The sequence below is a fragment of the Lineus longissimus genome, chromosome 13, assembly GCF_910592395.1.
Source record: "Lineus longissimus chromosome 13, tnLinLong1.2, whole genome shotgun sequence".
NCBI classification, from domain to species: Eukaryota; Metazoa; Nemertea; class Pilidiophora; order Heteronemertea; family Lineidae; genus Lineus; species Lineus longissimus.
In genome coordinates this window covers 3,830,496-3,855,107 of record NC_088320.1, presented here as the reverse complement: position 1 = coordinate 3,855,107, position 24,612 = coordinate 3,830,496, and the positions used below count along the sequence as shown (strand labels likewise).

The 24,612-nt window shown below is 38.5% G+C and overlaps 1 protein-coding gene across 2 annotated transcripts; it reads right to left on the bottom strand.

The window, feature by feature from the left end:
- Window positions 1-1,329: 1,329 nt before the first annotated feature.
- On the bottom strand, window positions 1,330-13,663 carry LOC135497606 (homeobox protein Hox-A7-like). 2 transcript variants are annotated; one of them, XM_064787389.1, is made up of 3 exons: window positions 13,091-13,663; window positions 5,805-5,828; window positions 1,330-5,285 (listed from the first exon to the last, which is right to left on the bottom strand). In XM_064787389.1, exons 1-3 carry the CDS (start codon window positions 13,503-13,505, stop codon window positions 5,008-5,010), a joined length of 717 nt encoding a protein of 238 aa, XP_064643459.1. In that variant the 5' UTR covers window positions 13,506-13,663; the 3' UTR covers window positions 1,330-5,007. The 2 variants fall into 2 exon arrangements, with proteins under 2 accessions (XP_064643459.1, XP_064643460.1); XM_064787390.1 differs by lacking the exon at window positions 5,805-5,828.
- Window positions 13,664-24,612: the final 10,949 nt, after the last annotated feature.

Genomic DNA, 24,612 nt, shown 5'->3' with positions numbered 1-24,612 from the left:
CTATGTCTAGAAACAGGTTTCAGCTGTTGATGAAGTTCCTGCATTTCAACGATAATGCAGCGATGCCTGCTGACAACGCAGACAAGCTTTATAAAATAAGGCCTGTCCTGGACGCATTACTTCCTAAGTTTCGTGCTTATTACACTCCGAATGAGCACATATCCATAGACGAAGGTATGCTCCGTTGGAAAGGGAGGCTAGCATTCAGGGTTTATAACCCTATGAAACCAATCAAGTACGGTATAAAGAGTTACATCCTTGCAGACTCTCATACAGCGTACTGCTGGAACTTGCAGATCTATGATGGAACTCGAAACACACTTCGGGAGATAGTAATGGCTCTTTGTGGCAGACTACTGGGACACTTCTTCTCACTCTATATGGATAACTTTTATAATTCAGTTGCTCTGAGTGAAACATTACTTGATAGGAACACCTATGTTGTTGGTACACTGAGGAAAAACCGTGGAGAGCCACTGGAGATTCGTGAAGCTGGGACTCGTGGACACGCTCTTCAGAAAGGAGATACTATTGCCAGAGACAATGGACGTTGCCTTATAATGGCTTGGCAGGACAATCGAACTGTGAGAGTTATAAGTACAAAGCATGACAATGCAATGAGAGAAATTCAGATCAGGGGAAGGGGTGGCGCTCGTACCAATGTGAACAAACCTGTGTGTGTCATAGATTATAATGAGAATATGAATGGGGTTGACCGCATTGACCAGATGCTTTCGTACTACCCCTCTGTGAGAAAAACAATCAAGTGGACCAAGAAACTTGTATTATATTTGTTAGAACTGTCCTTACACAATGCCCATGTCATTTACAATGACAATAACCCAAATGACAAGTTGTCATTACTGGACTTTCAGCTATCAATAATCAAAGAATTATGCAAAACTGATGAGGAAATGCCGTCCAGCTCAGATGATGAGAACCCCCCTCCAGCACCCCAACCACCCCGTAGAGCACCCATTCATGACCCCCAAGGTAGGCTCATTGGTGGGTTTAAAGTCCACAAGAAGGCTATGTTCCCTGCTGGGGAGGGAAAGAAGCATAAGCAGAAGAAATGTAGAGTATGTCAAAAAAAGGGAAAAAGGCGCGATTCTCGCTACTTTTGTGTAAAGTGCAAAGTTACCCTTTGTCCAGATGAATGTTTCAATGTATACCACTCAGAAAGAAAGTATTATTGAATTGTTTCATGAAGAGGAAGCATAGACAAAGAAAATAAGACATGTTTCATTGGTATATCTTCTTTATTTCTATTTCATTTTTATTTCACAAAAATGGTCAAAATACAGCAATTCCTGGCAAACTAGGGGTATTTATCGAAAAAATATCTGGCAGTGAAAGAGTTAAACGGGGCCTATTAAACCATCAGTCAACTTTACTTCGTGGAAATTGAGATAAAAGACTGGGAGATAAAAACCATTGTTTTTCTTACTCGTTTATTTTCATTAAAACCGAAATATTGAACACGAGCTGAATTAAAAGCAAACGATTCAACACTTCTAAAATGCAACAATATTGAAGAAACAAATTATTACTAGAAGAAACAGGCTTCAACTTGTTTCTTCTACTAAAAGTAATAGTTATGTAACTAGGGTTCTTTACTTCCCCTTCACAAATCCTGAGAACAGGCGTTTTTCAGATTCAGTATGATTATACCTCTCATTCATATAATCCATCAATGTTAGATACTTTTGATAAATAAATTTTCCTGGCAGCTTTGGTCCAGCTCGGCTCAGGATAAAAAAACAAACCAGAGATGTGCTAAAGCGCGCTTGTCCGGGCCACTAACGATCCAGCCTTAAATGCGTCATACTTGCACATTTTAAGCTCACTACATAAAATATTGTCGGAAATGCTGAATGAAAACGATTCCGATTTTACTTCAACAGCTTGCGAGGACTTTACGACTTGTCCGAATATTTAACCTGAAACAGATCCTGAATACAGCCTCGGGGTTACGACTTTTTTCACTAGTCTATCACGATTTTCTATCGTGGCGGCATCCCTTTGATGCATGTGATCAAAGCATCAAGGTCAATTGCCGTCTGGAAGCTGCGCGGTGCATTCTGGGCGTCCTTGTCTAGAGGTCACGCAGCCGTCCATACGAATGAGTGGGAGTTCTGAATAAGTATATCCGGCTTGGTGCTGGAGGCTGAATGTAATTTGATGTCATAGCAACTGCAAAAGTGGACCTGTTGGCGAATTGCAGAACTACATTTGAGGTAGATGACATAGGATGGAGTGTTCTAAATGATTACTGATTAATGCGTTTTATATAATGGAAGAGTTTGAAAGCAGGTTCATCATCCTGTTAAAGCATTAGCTGCCGGTGAATGACTCTAATTATGAAAATGGGCAATTGAAGCCACTCTCAGAATGACTCCATAGAATAATGATCATTTCCAATACTGTTGATTCCAGGAGGCACCGCTTGGTGTCTGATCACAGATGACTCGGCATATACGGAAAATACTGAGAGACCAGCAATGATACCAGCCTGTTATAAAAAGTAAAATGGGGGACAATATGCCCTCACTATGTTCTATTCACAATTCGCTGTTAGTTTTAGCTCTGATGCCAGTCTCGATCCCTGGTGTTATTCTAGAGAAGCGAAACCAGGGGCCACTATGTGGATGGTTCAAATCGGCGCATTGAGAGCAAGTCGCGTGAATGAAAAGAGAACAGTGGCAGGGGCCAACTCCTCCACCCCCAGTGGTTAGTGATTTAAATAAAAAAGGCAAGGTTCGCGACCCCTGTAAGCAACTAACTACGAACTGCGAAGTTCTGTCGTTTCATCATGACCAGTGCTAATTCATTTCCACGCACTCGTAAATGTTATACTAAATAAGGAGAAATCGGGGAAATTTTCCAAACAAAGTCGGCGTTGAATACATTTACATACATCGAACTTCGTGGTTCGTAGCACTTTGTAAGGCTTGTGAAACCTGCCTATTAGCTATGAATGGAAGCTGAGAGCCGAAAACAAATGATAGTTGTTTCTAAGCGCCTCAAAAGGTCCACTGAAGATTTGTTAATACACTTTACACTTTAGTAATTATTCGATAAAATCAGTACAACTGACATATAATTTCTCTTATTTACAATAATGTTACAATACATTTGTACAATAGAAAACTATAGAAACAACAACGAAAACACTGCATTGAGATCTAGTAGGTCTACTGTTGCTTCTTTCCCAAAACATCCCCCTTTTCTGAACCTGGTAGCTGCCAGTGGTATATATCTACCCAAGATGAACATTTCATCATGTCCTTCACTAGTGTTAACACTGCATGCATATAACGTATTTGTACTTTTCATCACCCGGCCATCCGATTTACTTTCTTTTTTCCACTTTTCTTTTTTTTCTTTTTATGAAGATGCTACCACAAGAAGGTTGTCAAGTGCTGTTTCGAGATGATTGCAAAAAAACATAATGAGGTTAGTGGAAAGAACATTCTGAGAACAGACGCAAGTTCAACACCTCACATTGGCCTCTTGGCCATGTCAACCCCTCTCGCTTTTAAACCATGGACCATTTTTAATAAAATCGGACCTTCGCCACGTTGCGGTCTCAATGACAGCACTGCCGACTGTTTACTGGCAGTAAACATCACCCCTCTCTCCGCCAACCGCAGCCCACTCCGGCACACTGAACAGCAGCACTCACTAAAACCATCTCTTCACACTTGCACGACAAAGTCGGCCATGCCTCTGCAAGTATAAGAAAGCATGGCTAGGAGAATTGCCAAGACCAAGCCATGTCATAGTCATTATTCAACATCCTCCTTTCAAAGTCTAGAAAGGGTAGATAAGAAGATGGCCAAGACATGCCTAGTCATACCTAACGAGCATGACGAAACATGATGGATAAAAAGCCCTCATAGCTACTTTAATTTCAAAGTCCAAAAAGCATAGGTAAAATGAGTGCCAATGTATTGCATGTAAAAGTTCCCTAGGCCTCGTTCATTTCAAATTTGAAGCGGAAGGGCCAGGTCATGCCAGTCATACTTTTCATAACTTCTTTTCGTAACATGCTCAATAAGCCTAAACATTGAACCAACCGAACTTATCTTAACCCGTAACCATTGTGCACATCAACAACAACAAATATTTCCATATTCCAATACTGGTTACCAACAATCAAGCGCTGGATACATATTTACATCAATCATGACAACACCGATTTAATGAGACTCAAATTGAGCGGCGGCCTGACGTGGCCATACAGTTGGTCAGTCCATACATCATCTTTCACACCACTACTCGTCCTCCGAATGAGACGGAGAACTGACGCTGCTTGTACCTGAAGCCAGGGCAGAAATAGATCCCCACCAAGTGTGGAAAGCTGCGGCTTCAGATGAAATCCTCTACCTCCTCTAACCTGTCCAAAGACGGGCGGAGTTGTTCGGCCTATGAACAAAAATGGCGTCCACACTTAGTTGCTCTTAGTGGCAGACAAAAGCACTGTCTAGTAACATGCTTTCAAAGTATTGGCTAAGAGGTTTCGAAATCCTGCAGAATACTGTGACAGGGGTGCTTTAGAAGAAAGATGACGTCATGTCAAGTACTCAATACCTTTAAAATGACGCATTTCCGCTATTCTCCATGGCCACCAGTATACATATATCTAATGCAGGTAGCGGGAAACATCTTTCATCAGTAACAAAATAGCGTCAACGCCATTTTACTCAGATAACCGACCACAGATGAACGACATCTATGCACTCTTACAAATAAAAGTTGTTGGGTTTGTGGTTTTTTTAAATACAAATATTCACCCCTGAGAGGATTTTAGTTTGAGGTTTTTCCCAAGCTCAAACCCCTTCAGGGGTTATTCATTTTTCTGGAAAAAAACAGGGGATGTATATTTGTGTTGGCTGAAAATCCCTAAATGTTTTTTTCAAAAACTCAAACCCCTTGTTATTAAGAGTGTGGTTTCACAATAAGTTATGTTGATCAATACATGTAGGCAATGCATGCACAAGCACCTCATGACTTGATTGCTACCACAGTCTCTTTCACAGGCACATCACTCTTATCAGAGTTCTTGTTTATCTCCTTGATGGCCTGCATTTCCTTCTTTTCCTTCATTCGTCGGTTCTGAAACCAAATCTTGATTTGACGTTCACTGAGGCAGAGTAGTGCCGATAGCTCCACGCGCCTGCGCCGTGTGAGGTAACGGTTGAATTTGAATTCTTTTTCGAGTTCGAGAGTCTGGTATCGAGAGTATGTTTGACGACCTTTCCGTCTTTGATTTGAGTTTGGACCTGGAAAAGTCAGGGAAAAAGGCGAGATTATGATAGTTTAACCATTCTACACATTCTACATGTGAGATGAGATCAAAATAATAATGCCAAGCGTTCAATGCCTGCACCGTTCGTAAAAAAGATCAAGATCTAGATTAATGTGCCTATGATTAATAATGATAGATACATTAGTGAAGTCAAAACTCCATCTTCGACACCATACTGTTCAGTCATCACGATTCCGGACGCCAATGAATTCAAGCAGAAGATTTACAAGGCGAGCTGGCGTCTTAGCCACACCCAAATTTGTACCCTCATACATGGAGATCTGTGGTTATATCTTAAATACAGCTAGTTTGTACGGTAACTTGTACCAAATTGATAAATGAATAACCTGTAAAATGCACCAAAACGAATTATTCATTGTGTTCGATTTTTCGTAGCCGTCTCCACCCATCCCTTCAGTGCGCTGATTCCAGTCCAAAAGCGTTATATAAACAGATAAAATCCTTGGTTCTGATATGATTTTGTTGAGCTTACCAAGAAAGGTGGCCCATCGTGGTGCTTTAAAAGAAAGTAAAAAATCATGTACATTTATATCTGATTGAAATCACCGATATTTAAACAACTCTTTGACGTAATCCGATTGGCCACCTTTCTTGGGAGGTTCATTTCCCGGGGATCTTTCGAAAGTAAGACGACGTTGTGAACTGAACACCTGTTTTTTTAGCGGAAGACACTCCTAGAATAAAGGTGGCCAGGGGCTTAACGGCACGTGTATTTCAAACTTTAAGGCCTTCAATAAAAATCAAAGGCTTTTTACAGAGTGAATATAGTAAGTACACGTTTTAAGTCTGGTTTAGCTTTGTCACGTGCATGTATGTAAAGGCGAGAGAATGCCAGAAGGTAAATAAAAGCCTACCCAAAGCAACAGCTCCTGTTTCAATCATGCATTATTCCACCCTCGAGGCATACATTTGGCGCCGTCGTATCGTTCTCAATCTCCGCTTTCTAACAGAGCAGTCGTGCCCTTAGCGTTAGTTTCACAGCTGGTCAGCGCTTGACTCAGATAGGTGCCATATGTTTTCACAGGGCAATGTCACCAAGAGAGTATCTACAACTAACTTCCGTGTAACATTGTTTCATTCATTGGACATAGTTAATGATATGTACATCATGGCAGGTGGTTGCTTGGCTGATGAATTCCTTGCTCCACCGTCGCCTGAACCAACAAACCAGTCGATAAAATCATGGCACATTCAGTTGCTACATTGTCCCGATTGATGCGAATAATGGTGTGTTAACTTGCAGCTTTAATTTCATTATTATTTATATCAGTACGGTTGTCAATTCTTTTCGAAGGCGATGATGAGTAAATGTGCTGGTCAAAAGGAAACTAGATATTGCTCATTTTATGACAAATAGTAAATTCAGCAGCGTCTGTAGTGTTAATTTGAAGCGTTGGGAGCAGATCTCCACAAAATTGAAAGTATGCACAATTAAATTCCAATTTCCAAGTTGGGCGCTTCTTTGGCATGTTCGGCGTGGATATCACGAATCCTTTGCCAGCTCGTGTCGGCTATAAGAGTCTAACAATAACCTTGTAATAACCTTAATAAGATTGTACGATCCTCTGTACATTACTACGATATTTAAGATGAATGAGGTGGTAAGTACATTGAAATGAAAACTTCTATCAGGCCAAGGAAATATTTGAATGGCAACTACGAACAAAATAGATTGGTCCTTTATTACCGAGCGTCTTAAACCATCGGAACCTTTGAGCAGGTGCCTCCAACAATCATATGACCACTTTATGATTGTTTTATTCCCTTGTCTCTAGACATGATCATCTGTCGACCAACAAGAACTGACTTTGTCCGGACTTGTACGCTTGTTTTCGGGGTCCGCCCATTGAACATTAAAAATCGGCATTTAGCATTTTGAAACTTAAAAGCCTCTAAAATTGGACTGTGTGTGAGTTGGTTAGCAGAAATTACTATTCAGAATATATTGTAGATGCTTTGATTATCACGAGGAGAGACTATTAAGATGAAGGGTAATTCTTATATCATCGTTATAGCTTAACCCTAAAACAACTGGATTATGTGTGAGTTGGTTAGCAGAACTTGCTATTCAGAATATGTTGTAGATGCTTTGATTATCAAGAGGAGAGACTTTTAAGATGAAGGGTAATTCTTATATCATCGTTATAGCTTAACCCTAAAACAACTGGATTAGATATATGTCGCAATCTTGACTTGTATATAACCAATGAACCCGGCTTACCACAAACGTGACCCAAACCTCTCAAGGAAGATTGAGTAATAGGTTTGTTTTGTTCCGGGAGTTTATCTCTCCAGTTCTAATGTAGCAATGATTATCCTCTCCCCGAGCTCTCGTTCCAAAAACGCATCAATCCTCCAAACCCTCACAACGAGTGCAAACCTTCCCTTCTCAAGCATACAAATGAACCCTACTTAATTCTCGGCCACATCTTCCTCTCCTCTCTGTGGAGTGAATTAATTTTCCCTTCATCGAAAAAACCGTTCGGACACCATCGGGAATAATAAATAGGATATCCCATCCTGTTACTGTGATCTACTGTGACAGACTCCAACCAGTGGTTTCTATGCTGTGTATTGCGCAGGCGCGTGATGGATTTGTGTAATCTCTGGTTGAATAGACCCCCAACTGAGATCCGATATTCGGAAACTTCGCAGGTGTGTGGTGAATCTGTCGTGCCTATATTGCTCCAGAGGTACTTCTTTGGGCCTGCCCGAGCTTCAAGTACGACAATACAATGTCATCATTACCTAGTTTTACAATCAAGCTGAAACAGGGGAGGGGGTCAGTAGTGCGTCGTCACGTTTTCGTTTACTATGAAAGTACTCGTAATCGCTTCGATTGTCACGCTCAAACTTCTTTCCTGTCTGCAGAAAGAAGGTTTTTAGACAGAAGAGGAAGCAGCACGCTTTTTTGTACCCTCTTTTTCATTTCCCATGCTGCACTCAGTCGCATCATCTACTAAGTATATGCTTACTAATGTGTTGATCGACAGTCAGCAACTTAACACTGACATTGTTGAGGTAATTGAATAGAGAAGTTCTTTCGACAGTGACAATAATACGAACACTTAAAAACATTTAATGGTTTTTCTGCCAACACAAGTATGCCCCCAATGTAGGTTTTCAAGGTTTTTCAGAAGCGCAAAAACAACCATTCGGTTTTTTCATATTACCAAAAAAGCTCTATTGGGAACACTACCGGGTATTTGTTTTCGCCGAGAGACCTTGAAATGTGTTATGAAAGCTCAAGCGCCTTCAGTAGTCGAACTGTGCTTTGCCTACCAAGACAAGTGTTTTTCAAAGAAAACAAAAGTTTTGACAAGCACTGTACAGACGACCAGCATGCCAAGCAAAATAAAAATTCGCCCCCTGGCTCGTTCAATCATTAATTAACGTCGAATCATCGAACCCCCAACCAAGTACCGCAAAGCGTTGTCAGACCGAACGCAGTCTTATCAAATAAACGCGGCAAGCGCCGACGACCACTCCGTAAGAGTACGTTTCATTCGGATGCCGTATCGATCGCCCTCCTTCGCTCCGCTAATGTGCCCTATCAGCCTTGCCGCCGATTTATGGCAGACCGCCTGACCTTAGTTATAGACTGGATGTACTCTACTCTTCTGACTGGAGTAGCGGGTAATTTGAATGGCACGGCAATCTCGGGTCTGGATGCGGAATTCTTCAGACTATTTTCAAAAGATTTGTCGTTCGTTGATACAGTTTGTTTTGACATTGATCATGATTATAGAGAAAGTAGTCGAACAATGACATAGCCCGTCAGCTGAATCAATTTACAGAGTATGAAACTGAAAGCTAGGTTTCTATTCCGCGCCTTTCACACGCGTCGCTCTTTCGCACCGTCAATATGCTGACACAATCATGGCCCGAAAGCACATGTCAGAATATCTCTGATTCTAATTTGTTTCTGGAGGACAGTCATACCCAACGAAACAGAGTCTCTACGGTTTGAATGGCCGCTACACTCTGTTTGCACATTATAGGGCCCTCTAACCAACTGCTAGAACCAACAATGATGACGCCACCTCGTCTTACTTTGCGCCGTAGGGGTGGCTGCGTCAACGCAAGCCGACATCAGTGTCCGCCAGCTTGCGCCGGTGGAGATTCTTCTCACCGACCTGCTGCTTGTTTCCTCAGGCATGTCGAGTCAGACATGATTGTTGCTTTTGCATGATGCACCGTTTGTTTTACCAGCTGTTTCAGAAATGATGATTGAAGAGAACAATAATTTGTGGAATTGGATAATAAAAGACTATACATGTAGCAATACTGTCCAATGAAAATGGATGCATTTATTGTATTTATGCGTTTTAAGTATATTCCCAAACAGGTTCATAATAACAGGCTCAAAATAAGGCCTGGTGCAAGGAAGTCAACTTCTGAGAGAGGTCCAAGGGGAAAAATCCAGACAACAGCCTTGTAAGATTCTTGATTAAGATCTTCTATTTCAGAATTGATTTTCGACCTTGAAAGCGAAAACCCAGCCTTTTTTCTCATCCTTCCCTACTCTACATATATATGTACAGTCATACTGATATACTTTGAATGTCTATGATTGTAACAACGCTACCATAATCGTTCTTGACTCTCCGAGAACCTTGTGTCAAACAAAACTACCCCATCTGTTCCAAACCGAAGTCGTGCGAAAAATAAAAGAAATTAAGTCGCCTGGAGTATCTGTCCTATACTACTGTTCAAACAGAAATTTATGGCTGGAGAAACAAAGCCTCAAATATCGAATCGTGGTCTTTGGTACCTGTCACAAGGGCAAGCTGTAGCAATGGGTGACACGTCATAGACCGATTGTTGTCGGAAGGTGGCATGCAAACGGTAACGACTTTTGAACGTCCACAACCCGATTTGCCGATACAGAATCATGAAATGTATGAGCAGTCCTACACGTGTTGTATTGATTGATTGATTGACTGTCAATTTGATAAGTTGCTTGAAAGGCGGGTCGCCATCAAGATGAAACAAAACCAATCCATTGACTTGTAGTTTTAGAGATCACCGCGAGAGGTCCTACAAGGATTTAGCCGCCATTTTGGTTTACAGACAATCGGTTCATTGAGTACTTTACCGCCAATCATGATAAATGGAAAGAAATACAACACAAGTTACCGCTATTCATGCCATTCTACCTTTGTAGAAATAACATATCGACCACATGTTTCATAAATTTTGGCGATACATGTAGTTCTGAATGAAATTGGAAAATGTCCAATATTGAATTTGCATAACAAACATAATGAAACACATATTTGTCAAATATGACTTTTATACGCGTAATAACAATAAACATACCAAGCGTATTCGATAATCAAGCGCATGTTGTGTCATTGTCACCACAATCATGACAATAGAAATCAACCCACAAAAGATTTGACGAGGCAAAATATGTTTTTTGACGAATATTTATGTGTATTTAAGATCATTGTTTTAGGTCAGAGAACTCCGACTACAAATGTGAAATAATGTGAGTAAATAAGTAAATAATGTAGGTAATCTTTGGGTACTCTAACTGACTGAGAAAAAGCTTGATACATTTTGACAGTCAAACTGAATGGATCTTCCGCCAAACGATAAATCAGTCACGTGGTGTTTTCAGAAATCGATCACGCAACCTGCGCGTAAAAGTCGATGGCGATAACATTAAATCAACTTTCCAACAAGAACTCTCACGTTTTTGACAGGAACAGTTTACATGAAGTACACATTCAATCAATGATATTGTATTCATACTTAAAGTACATTTATTTTTAATCAGGAATGTAAGTATGCCGACCGAAGCCTTGGAATATCGGCCAAAAAAACAAATATGGCTGCCACATTTTGGGCACTGAACTATCTAGATCATAATACCATAACTTATTGACAAATTTAAATTTACCTAAACTTTTCACTTTATACATGGTGACATTATTCCTCACTGAGAGTACTGCATCAGTTGCATATAGGTAGTAATAACATCTTATGAAGACTAAACAATTCAACAATTCGCTGATAGAGACAACACTATGATGGCTGTAGTCCGAGTCTTTTTGTGTTTTTTTACTTTTGAATCTTCCCTTGCTTAATTTGCAGTAGTGGTTTTCACTGAAACTTCCCTAGAATATCGACAACAGTGGTCAGTTGTTTTGATGTTGTTTACAAAATTATTTTTGTTTATATCTCAATCAACTTAAAGCCACACATGCTACTTTTACCAGAAAAACAAATTTACCTGTCCATAGTCGTGATTGCATTCGAATTCAACTTCAATAAAATCTAATTGCAAATTTTGATTTACACTATCTTGATATATGCCTTGAGAGAAATTGATTTACATGAGAAGGCATATACCACAGGCATGACAGGTTTTGTGATGGATCTCCCTGGATCATGTTGATAAGTGTAAAAATCAACGCAATTATGATTCTGCTGATGAAAATTTGATATACTTTTGATTTGCTGATCAAATATATCATTAAATTCATCATACGTGACAATTATCTGTCTTGATATCTGAGGTTTTTTTAATTTGCTCTTTAGTGTGCCAGTGATGAAAGAAGATGCACAGAATGTGTCCCCCTAGCTTTGGTACTCTGCCATACATTATGGAGGAAGTGCATGTTACCTGCTACGATGCATTAGATTTATATGATTTTCAGCCAGTTGTTCTACCTTGTATTTGCTGTTGTTGCATGTACCAAAGCGGAAAACACGTGCAACGAGACCAGTTCACCATTGCCACAGATCGTCAGGAGTAATCTTTAGGGCATGGCAAGAAGGTACCAAATTGTATGACACGTACAACTGTATAGAGTGGCAAACATTGTTGGAAAGTCTCTGCATCTACCAACCACCTGTTCTGTTAAAGATTTTGACAGGATTGACATCCGGATATTGTGGTATTGATAGCAGGGAATACAGAAAGAAAATCATCGATCTATCCATATACATACAGGAGATTGCAAGTTTATGGTGATGATGCTGTTATTTTTGGTTGACACTATTCATAAATGACACCTTATGGAAGTAGACCTGTACCATTGGTTTGATATTATATCGTTGCTAATATCACTTTCATTATACATACATTAATAAAACTTATTTGTTGTCAATTGCACTAGCCTGATCAACGGAAAGGGCAGGTGTGACAATTGCATGGCCAATAAAAAAGACAATTATTCAGCCATCTCATGGGTTCAAATCACCCTTGTGTATCAAAGTGAAGCAATCATATTATGTCTTTAACACTTCCTTCTAGGGTTATAATTGCACTACGTAAGGTAGTAAACAAGTCATGGCTCTATTGAGACATTATGCGACTTTACAGTCCGGTCTCATTGCCCGTTTGCAATTTCATGACAACCGAACCTGTCGGCCATTTTGGTACTGAAAATGACATAACTTGTGATGATTTCAATTTATGACAGCATCTTCCCTTTGATGTTGGCAATTAATCCTTTGTTAGTTGTAGTTATATATCAGTAAACAAACCCACGTGGGTATACTGTGATGTGCATACCCTATAAATTGATGATACGGGTGTTTATAATGATCATTTAATGTGACCATGTGTGTCAATTCCGGCATATTAAGAGGTTATTTGAGGCCTTGTGTATTAGACTACTGTCATTTTCAATCCCCAGGCAGCTTCCAATCAGGCTACTATGTTTACAAAGTGTTCAATCACCAATTTACCAATCAAAGGATGCACCTCACTCTTTTGTTTGCAATAGGGTTTGGGATACCTACCTACAATTGACATCCAGGGGTATAGGCCTGCAGCTGCTCCGTTCGGGGTCGGAAACCCTTGGTCCAATTTCTCCCCCGTGTGTCCAACTAAGTCCTGTGTTGAGAGGCCCTGCAAATCTGCCAATTTCATTATATCACTCGAGTCATTCTGTTCTAAATTGCAGCCGTATGTATTGTTTTGGTACTGTTGGATCACAGAGGAGTTTTGTAAGTCTCTCCTTGGTTGCATGACTGTGTAGCTGAGATTTGGCGAATCCGTGGCGTGGGAGAATTGGTGTAGCTTCAGAGAGTTCGGGATACAGGTGTCCGTCATCCCGTAGCCATGGGTCAGGGGTCCTCCCTCACTGTAAAACGTTTGCCTGGGTATATCTCCATTTCGTTGCAGCTGTAAACTCGGCGTAAAATACGTATTCATTTTTAAAAAATCCCACAATATAGAATGATAAATAAAAGCAGACTCGCGATCCGAGTCCAAAGTTTATGATGTGTATGATAGCTAAATAATTGTCTTATTACACTGAAGTCGTTAATATCCTACATAAAACTAAGATGAACCATGCCGACCTCAGTATGATAGCGTATACACTACACAACATCATTTACATTGCCATATACAAGGCACATAACTGTAACAGTGCGCAATAGAATATAGTTCCTTGTTTCGAGAGATACAGCTGCAACTGAGAGACACAGACTCACCAAGATCAAAATAAATCGATCTATTATACGTTTAAATCATCCAATAAAGTAAAGTTAATCCATATTGACTTAACTGCTATCTTTTGTTGATTTTATACTATTTTCTGCTGGGCTCATTTCAAGACGTGTTACTCTCTATCCCGCCTCTTGACAGGAAGATTAATGGCCCACAACAGAACAAAATGTCCGCCAGCTCTCTATGTGAGAACCAACCTACTTTGCTGCACATTTATGATTCGCAGACCAATAAAATAATAAAAATTGGCTGGGGAAAATGTTCCGTTGTCAACGAGTCTGCGTTTTGCTCCCTTTTTGAAAAGGGTACCATGTAATCAACTGCAATTAAATGTGGTCTCGGCAAAAAAAGTAAGATTTGTAAATGAGGTAGTGAATGAATTAAATAGTTTTTTAAATGATTTTTGTCACTGTTAATCGCTGGTGCTTTGCAAGAGTTTATGGCTTTTAGTCTGTCTTTTAACATATCGTCATCATTTTTTGTAGGCACATCAGTATTTAATACTGTACTGTCATTGTGTCTGTTTTATTACCTATTAGGTTGACTGGTGAAATTAGAGTAGTTGACGTAGTGTTGTTCCCTTAGCCAACCAGATCGTAGACAAGAAGTACATATCAATTTGGATTTGGGATTTTTCAGGCATTTTCTCAGTTTTTACAATTTTTTTTGACAGTATGATCTGCTGTATCTCTCCTACCAATTAATCGACCGAGCCTGTGATATTACGTGAGAATTATGGCATGTAGTTAACAGTACAGTCTGACGCAATGGCGTGATTCAAAGTTGATGCGTACTTTTCCATCACATCATTTATGGAATATATAGCGATATTTTGGCAATGCATACTCCTGACATATCCAAAAGAATATATGTCATTTTGGTGTTGAAACATGGAATATACGCAAGAGCAAAAAAAAACTTCTGAAGTATTGACGACGTTATGCAACAACTGGAGGAATTCTTAGAATCTTTCATCGAAACACCACTTTAAGGATTTGTCAAATTTCTCCGAAATGTGCAACTACGGTGCACCAGGACTCTATCAAGGATATATGAGTACTAGGATGCCCTTTCAGTTTGACACCGTTAACCCTTAATAAGGGATTTTAGAAAAACCAACCCGGAAATGATTCTATAACTACGAGTACTGCGGAGGTTGTTAATGATCCATAAGATGATATATTGCTGACAAACTTCCACTGAAGTGCTGAAAAACAATGATTGTTTTTTACACGATTAGTTGCTTTACATCATCAACCTTTCGTAACACGAAATTGTTTATTGCTCTACGAATATTTCACTGGTGCGATACCCGATGTTTTTTAAACTGACACCAAGTCAACGGTTACCTACAGTTAACAGTAGGACTCGTGACAAAACGTTCGTTGCATTGTCACGTAACTGCTCATTCCTTGCCATCAAAATATAAATGTCTGAAATCAGTTAGACGTGATAAAACCACATTTTCACTAATCCAAGAAAGGTCATAGATGTATTTGTGTAACAGTTCAATTCAAGGAAATGATTGCCGTACAAGTCGTTCATTTCATAGAATGATCCAGCATTCATGTGCGTCTTTCCTGAAAGTGTTCAGTGAAAAACCAAAAGCCTTGAAACCTGTATGTTTGAGTCACAAATATTTGTGGAAAATTTCTTTATTATTTGCCAAGGATATTCACTAATTCAACAGTTATTTTTAAGAAAGAAGGGGTGTTTATTTGGCTTTATAAGCTGGAAAAAAAGCAGACTGAAGCAAGGCATATTGGGGAACATTTTGAACAGAAATAGGAAACCTACGGTGTTGCTTCGATCCTACAGGCTTATTTTAGAACCCAAGTTGCTCTCTGGGGAGGGGGCGGGTGACACTAGACATATTTTGATTAAGAAACCGGTCGCAAAACTGGTTTCGAAAGTGGTCTGGGTATTTTCAAATTATCTCGATTTTCTTGTTGTTTCAGAGTCTGCTCTTGGCAAAGGGACAGGAAAATTCAATACCCACGGTATAGAAATACAGCGAAATAGAGATACACCTAAATACGAGGAACTTTTAAAACATTCACAGGGTTTTTTTTAAGGAAATATACCTGCTACGTCATGTTTCGTGGCTTTTCTCTTGAGCACTGTCATAGAATAGAAGCTTTTCTTTACTTATGATGCAAAATAATTTTGCAACCCTGTCTTTCACATGCAGTTGTATTGTATACCTCTACTGACTTAGACGCAGTATTGCAAAAAAAATGTTCTTGAACGCATAGCAAACAGTGAACCAAAAAGAAGGAAGAGCGTGGCTTGATTTTATACACTAAGATATATATCACGATTGCACTGTACATTGGCGCCATGTCTCATTAATATGATATGCGACCTTTGGCTATATGCATCACCCAAATGGATTACCGTATGATTTGACTAGAAAAGATGGCCGACAACCTCGTCACAAAGGTTGCCATTTGCATTCTTGAAAGAGTTCGTATGTATTGAACATTTTATGCTCTGACTCCAAGGTTCAAAGATCTATTCAGGGTGTCACAAAATTATTGTCCCTATACCACTTTCTGTTCTATGTTTGGTGTAGTCAGATACTGGCCAAATTAGCAATAATTTTAACTGTTTCTTGCAATCGCTGATTAGGACAGTTCTGGCAAATGCTGTCGTGACCACCGTGACTAGGGTTAACTGGCTGTCTTGACTGTTGTTGGGCTATTCTTACTGGTTACAAGAGAACTGAGAAGTCCAAGAATGAATGAGCCATTCTAGTATCATCAAAAACATACATAATTCAGCTTCAATTGTTTAACAATTAAACCATTTTGACCTGTCTCTCCTTCTCTCAGGAGAAAAAGCCTCAAATGCTAAGTAATTAAGTCTTTGTAATTTTGTGAAAGAGTAAGTCCATTCTAGATCATTGACATGAAATATCTATTTGTTCATTTCCTTTTAAAGACTTGTGTGTATGGGATATAACATAACATGCAACAGTCCAATTTGTCACAACATGTTAACAAGTGGTTGTTTTGATATAAACTGACAGGTTACAAATCTACTATTTTCCAAAATGTTATCTCAAGTGGAAAACTGGAGGGCAAAATAAGAAAGAGTTGCGGGAGAATGATTTTAGACCTGTATTTTACATTGGTTGGACACAATGATTTGCCTGTCAGAATCAATTTATATTGGATTGAAAAATAACTTTTATAGCGAATAATAAATGTTCTAATTCAGCATGAGGGCTTTCAATGAGATTCTATGAGCGAACTCGAGAATACTGTTCGAAGTACATTGCTGCCTCAACACGGTGTACCTTTTTAAAATTTGAGATCAATCAAAAGCGTCGGAAGGCATCTTTTTAGTAGAATTACAATGTTCTCCGACATGTCTGATAGAGTTCGATATTTATTAGAAAAATGTGTGGGGATATTCGCATACAACTGTCAAAACTGTCCTTTCTTTCTTTCTAAAGAACTACGGTATATGTAACTAAAGCAAATCATGCGTTGAGTTTCAGCGATAATGAGAATATGATAAGATACAATCTGACTAACTGTAGTCAAGGCTTAGGTTATTTTACAAAAGATCAGGAACACAAGCAAAGAGAGACTAGTTATTCAGCAAAAATGTACAAATCCTCGTGAGAGGTGTGTTGAATTATGAGACAAAGCAATCATGGCGTTGGTAGTTTTGCTCTGAATCATAAATACTGATCTTTTTCCAATCACTCATAGTTTTAATGTAAAAAAGACCACTACTTCGTATTTCTAACGCCTTGGATGTAGCCCATGTCAGACATTCAATCATTCTTCAGGCAGATCTTACGAGGGCATTTCATTAACATTTTGCGCTCTCTCTGCTTTACAATTAATCAACTTAAGATAGCAGGCATTTAATTATATTGCCTGTTTTCTCATTAGGCCAACTTGAGATGTGTTGCTTGGAGATGAAGACTGCTTGGGGAGTCCTGAAACTTACGAACATCTTTACATTCGATGTTGGATGTTATTTAAGTTTCTTAGCAGCTGGAAGTTGGAGTGTCACATTTTCGTCAAGGATTTATTTGTGATACCGACTGACTTTATGCATATTGGTGGCCGACGGGGAATGCACAATGAATCCGACGTTATCCATGTACATGTATCTACCCAACAAGCATTCTCTGTGTACTGCACAATGATACATTCTACTGTAAGACAATTTCAGAGGCATTTATCATTCAACATGTTTAACATGTTCAAAGACTGCATCGGGGTTTGAAGTGAAAAGCACATTATTTCGCCTTAAAAGAATTGCACTCTTGTACAACAGCGTTCTTGATGTTAATTTATTGAACATTACTTTAAACTTCAATAAAGAAAACATTGAAAGTGGCAATAGAACTACCATAATGATGATTTGTTACACCGTTTCTCCACATAATTCACCGCTGCAGGGTAATCAATTTCGGGGATTTGATTATCTCAATCAGTTACTCATTATGAACAGATTTCTATCTGTACTCACCAGAAAAAAGAAACCTATTAGCCTCATGTAAATTTATATATTTCCTGGAATACTTGGTCAAAACCTTGAGTTTAAGATTTTTCGGACCAATCCATATCATGTGAAATGTTATCAGTTTCACTAAAAACATTGCTTTAAACCCTTTTTGTTTCTACTCGGTCACATCGAAGTTCAAACGCCAAATTTGCGAGTCACAAGTCTAATAAAAAATTACTTGTAAGTTGAAAATGGTTTTAAAAGTGTTTCCTTTGTTCCTCTCTTGCCTTTATTGAATTTTAACAGCAGCTTTGCGCCTATGCCTCAAGTGCTTGTGTCCACCAATCACACTTGCCACGATGCCGTGTCATGAAGCAGAGATTTATTTGACAAGAGGAAAAGACTGCATTGTTTTCTGGTCATCCTGTCTCGGGACCGGAAGGCAGATCCACTGTCACTGTTGAATTAAAATTGCGTGTTGCATTTCAATTCCTTTCCATCATGTCCATATCATAAAGTGTGATTAGGTTTCGGTATTTCCTATTTCAACTGATTTATACCCCAAAGGATCGCCATTTTTCATCACAAGTACAACACTGTCACAATTACACTAACGAGTTTGGAGAGAGTCGTGCCGAACACTCTGAAGGAACCAATAACCAGAGATTAATGTTCGATCCTTAGTAGGACATGTCTGATGTAAGTTTCTGGAAACTTTCCAAAACAGTTTGTACTTTGCAATGGTTAAGCCCTCTGCTTCATAGGAACCGAAAATAATAACAACTGCTTCACTGGATAAATCACCAAGTTTAAAAATAGAAAATATTTACAACATCCCACGATGTGTCAGTCTTTATAGGGTTACAAGAAGTTGCTAAGTTTCTGCTAGTTAGGCAAGTTGCCGAAATTCCTGTGGCGGATATATTGGGCTGGCGTAAGTAAAGTAAGTAAAGTCTCCCTGGAGACCCAATCGTGCAATGAAAGATCAAGGTGTGAGGCCTTAGAAACCAAAGGCCTGTGATACAACTCTTTCAGCAGCATATTTATTCTCTAGGCGCTCACCAAGTCTCTAAGTTTCCGTTCACACCGAAACAACTTGAAAACATCCTGACTAGTTTCTCAGAGATTATAAAGTTTTTTGAACTTGGGCTTTATTTTACAACTTCATACAAGGAGTTCTTGAGAGATCATATAATGAAGTTTGGACAATTCTCTGAGACATGATTCTCACAAGAATTAATTGTAAGTTTTGTGTTTTGGTATCGATCTTTCACGGCAATCAGTGCGACATTAGAAAACTACTAAGAATATTGCTGAAACATTTGTCCCTTGAAAATATTCCATGAATATATTCCTTTCCTTGCAATCGGCTTGTTGAATGAAGACAGTACATATGCAGTATGATACCTGATTCTGAAAGGAGACATTAAATGCAAGGAATCCGTTAGACTCTGGCATTTTTTATAAATACGAGATTGTTGCCAGTGCTCTCCAACGCCCAAATATTTTGTAAACACATGCTTGCAAGCGATTTTATCTTTGGTGGGTACAAGCTAAGCAAGAAGGAGATAAAGACAATCACTCGTTTCTTTTCACATACCCATGCAGCAGGACACGGAGTCAGTAATATTTTTCATGCAATGATCTGTAGTTGAACTTGTTGTACTTTATGGAAAGTAGAACGGTGTGTTTTTGCAGTTGGTAATTGATGTGATTCTCATTAACTTAAGCGTTTCATTTATCCGTTGGTTTTTGTCAGCTGCTGTTTGCCCTTTCCTGGTGTCGGGCAGCAAGCCAATTGTTGATTTCACCGACCTGAACCATTTCCACAGATAATTTAGTTGTTGGATATAAGAAAAACAAATTGTGATAGCTGTATATTTGCTCAACAAAGGAAAATAGCACGAAAACAATTAGTATTATGATAAAAGCAGTATTAGTTGTTTCTTAGAACTGGCACTACCTAATCACATATGGCTGAACTCAGCAATCTTCTTGACCATTGAACAAGATTAGTGGCTTCTCCTGTTGTCATATCTGGACCTGATCCAAGAGTCAATAGATTTTCCAACCAAATCAGGCAGTAAACTTTGCCCAATTATAGGAAGACACGGGCCCAGTATAATGCTGCTTTTGTATGAAATATGACTCTGCTATTTGTTGGTTTGTCTCTGGTAACTGATGGCTTCGTTGTTTGTGAGCCTGTCAGGTGATTTGAGCTGACAGCCATTTCATTCGTTTACAAATTTGATCATCGTTCTCTCAATTGGCGACTTTTTACACTCTTTTCAGTCCCAATTGATCTTAAGATTAGTAACAGTGACATTGTTTCTTTTGCTGTTTGGTCTGCAGCAGTCACGCAGCAGATGAAAATATAGCAAACGAGTGCAGATCTTTCTTTAAAATTTTTCAATATTACATACAATGCTATATAGATACAGGTACATGTTGAAGTCGTCAAACTGGTTTCCGTTTTTTTTTTATTGTGGTTTGAAATCTAGTTAAATTATTTTTCTTATATATAAATGTTTTAGTTTTTTAAATCGGCTCAAAACTGCATACGTCATGTTGACAAAACTGGATATATATTACAGCACAATTTAAATCCACACTGTCTGAACAATTTAAAGTAGATCATCATGAAAAAATTATAAATATTCATCGTTCAGATATTTTGTTTTTGTTAAACAGTGTATATTTCTTTTCCAAGTTGCAATCAGCAATTTGCATGAACGCCGCCAAACTTATTTACATCTGTCTGGGGAATATCATGTTAATGAACCAGATCAATTATGCCAATATTCCATATTCTTCCGCAGAGAAAAATAGTTCTTGTCATTCTGGGATGATTTAGATGGACCTCTCCACTTTTACGAAGAGTAGGTCTTATTTTCTATCCATAAATGGTCGAAAATGCCAAAACTTTCCTTGGTTCATTTAGATCTTAGGTGGCTCTGACCAAGTTAACTGTACTTTAAGCAATTTAGTTTGATATTCAAGTCTGATCTTGAGTGTCTGGTGACGTCACAAACAACATGGAACCCAAAGGTACATAATTATAATTTTCGGAAAAGTTCGGATGGTTTTCTCTGATATATAACTTCTTCTTCCTCTGCCTTTTCCCTTAAATCTAATTATGGTAAAACCTATTAAATGAAATTGATTGAAGTATTTCATTCATATTTAAATGCGAACAAACCTGGACACTTCTTCTAATTTTTATGGAATGTGAATAAAGCCAACATGTTATCAAAAACATTCGTCTTGAATTAAAACCAAATCGAAATTCTAAGTTTGTCCAAATATATCAAATGAATGCTTTATAAAGCATTTATAGAACTAAACGCTCAAACTTTGTGCAAGGATGTTGAAAATTGCGTTGGTTTTGGGATACGCTCGGGAAACTGATTGGACCAAAAGTTCCAGAGAGATCAATTGGTACAAGAATAACGGAGAAATCTTATTGGTTTATTTGATTCTTATTACATTAGAACCACCAATGAGTAACTGTAGCATAGTGTGTGCCATGGAAAAAAACTTTAATAATTTCTAAGTTAGACAATGGTCTAATAATGGCCATCAAATGATACAAGGACTAAGTTTTTAAATTTTCGTGGACAGTTGAAAACTGCAATGGCGACTGTGAGTTGCAATTTGTGCATGTAAATATAACAGAAATATGTGATGGAGCATTTAATAGGTGAAAGAAGTTGTTTAATAATTGAAGAAGTTAAGTCTTCAGAATGAATTTCAATTACAGAGAAATACTACTAAAAAAGCTCATCTCATAACGAACATCTTACAGAAAGGAAGATGTACTCTGCAGGTTTCAGATACATCATTTACGCAACTTCTGAGCGATATTTCACAATGCAATGGTTCAATGAATTCCCTGTCGCACCACCTAAAAGAAGTGTTATACCCTGACTAATTGTTTAATTACTCTTTCAGACTTTAGAGGAGTTCATATACTTTTATTAGCAAAGTCACGGATATAATAAATCGGTGAAATTGTTTGCACAATGTGCTGTTCAGATTACCTTCTGGAACACAAAATCCAGTGGGAATATATACCAGCTGTGGGCTCTCAACTTCACGCCTCATTTACTTATATTTGAACAAAGTCTTGAAAGTAATTGCACAAGGACATGCAAGTGAACTTGTATTATTGCGGATAATAGTTATTATATTCAAAGATAATGATGGAATACTGGACTGATAATTGATGATCGTTCATCATTTCAAACTAGGAACAGTCTTATGAGAATAATACAGAATATCAATTATTTGCAGAGTGAAAACAATTCTCTTCGCTAATTTCTTTTATCCTCTTTACACAACTAAAAACATCCATTGTAACTTTGAAAGAATAGTCTTTTTTCAAAACAATAATAACATAGTCCGAAAATGAAAATTATTTTCAACAATGATGATAGATGGATAGTCATGGTTGCTTTTTTATGACCAGTGAAGTGATGTTGTTTTGGTTTCATGGCTTTGGTATGGGTCATTACCCAACGTTCAGATTATTCGAGAAAAAATCATCAGAAAAATACATTGTATGGTGACGAGCTCTTAAAATTGTATCAGAACCTCTTTTGTTTCATTGGCTTTAAATGTACATCACAACAAAGCGATTTGTCTTCTATTTCATGATTTTATAATTTGTAAGCACCTGTAGAAAATAAAATTGCATTACAATCGAAAGCAAAACATCGATAATAATCGAGACGTCCTTGTACAGCCTGGCACCATGATTAAATAATTCTTAAGGTACATTTCGAAAAAATATGATTGACTGGTGACCTGTACTGATTGCTCCCTGTGACATTTCTCTGATATCAACAGGGCAATAATGTTATCATAGCAGATGAAGCTCTCTTGTGGATCACATCAAGTAGATCAAAGTCCATTGTAAATATTTTGTCGGCATCGTTTTGGGCTCTGGAATACCTTCTTCTGGTCACTGTGTTTAGCAGCTAAACAGGATTTTCTCATTCCTTTCAACATGGTATGAAAATAAAGCGTTTTGAATGTATTTGTGTACATTGACATAGTGCATCTAATTTGACATTTTCCGATCTGTACGGTTTTTTCCTGACTCAACCGAATGAAATGTACATCTTATTATTTTCTTGTGTCAATCAACCAACATTTGAATAAGATTGAAGTTTGAGTAATATCCTAAAGACAAAATATGGCCTATTCGGGGACCATGACCATTGGGCCCTAACTGAAGGCGTTTTTATTTCTGCACTGACAATGCTGAACCCTTAAAATAGTTTTCGGTCGCGGAGCACAGATAGATAAAAATCAATATTCGTAGACACCCGACAAGTTGTTTGTGCGCCAGAGTGCAAAAGAATGCGGACAAAAAAGATTGGCTAAAATCTGTACTTAATAGTATATCAAAGGTTACATCAAAAAGCCCGGTCAGAAAGTTGTGACGCAGGGAAAATCCGAGATTACCTTATCTCGAGTATTATCTTGAACTTGCAGGAACTTGAATCAAATAGTCAAAGTCCTATTTGTTAGTTGATACGAAAGCTCTTGTTTTTAATGATTATCTAATCAATGTTTCCTATTTCATTTTACAACAATCTGTTGACGATATTTTTCTCGCATCAAATTCCTTGTGGTGTCAAAATGGAATCAGTTTCTGGAATCAATCCGCTCTCTACACCCCCTCAATCGCATACAACTTGTAGATGGCTAAAATACAAAATCCTTCATTAAGGACACAAGTTCCCATCCCGGACCACATCAGTTCCCTCGAACTAAGCTCTACGTGATGTAAATTATAATGCGGCACGTTGTCGTCCCTCCATCTACTCATTCTTCTCTGCCTCCACCATCATTACACAAGCAATTAAAGGGCGGTCACAGGCAGAAATGTGACAGAGATATATTGGTTTGATGTTATTTCAGATGGATAGATGGAGTGGCTATTTGATAATTCTCCCCACAAACTATTCCTGGGGATCATGATTCCTGAAATCAAAATGTTTTTTTTAGTCAGCAGAAGGGGTTCTAGTTCATTGATGATAGGCAGATGGCAGCAGTGGAAGTGGATTGCAGCTAGGAATGAAATAGGCGCCAACAAATTTACAGAATTAGAATTACAGAGCAGGGCCGGCCATAGCTTGAGGCGGCAGGGACCCCCTTCCCAAAAAGCACGCAATAATAGTCTCCTGTAAGGAACTCTAATTCTGTTGCTTCACACTGAGTCTTTGCATAGTTTGTTTGATTTTGAACCGATTCAATGCATTCTTCGAATTATTGATTGATTTTGGCACCCAATCACTGCATGCTTCGAATTGTTTGGTTGATTTTGGCA

What these genes read in the sequence shown, in the direction of transcription:
- LOC135497606 (XM_064787389.1), bottom strand. Translation starts at nt 13,505, where the DNA reads ATGAATACGTATTTTACGCCGAGTTTACAGCTGCAACGAAATGGAGAT. An exon ending in CCCCTGGATGTCAATTGTAG is followed by an intron (nt 5,829 to 13,090) that starts GTAGGTATCCCA and finishes TTTCTTTTAAAG; the next exon opens with CACCACGATGGGCCACCTTT. An exon ending in ACGATGGGCCACCTTTCTTG is followed by an intron (nt 5,286 to 5,804) that starts GTAAGCTCAACA and finishes TGACTTTTCCAG; the next exon opens with GTCCAAACTCAAATCAAAGA.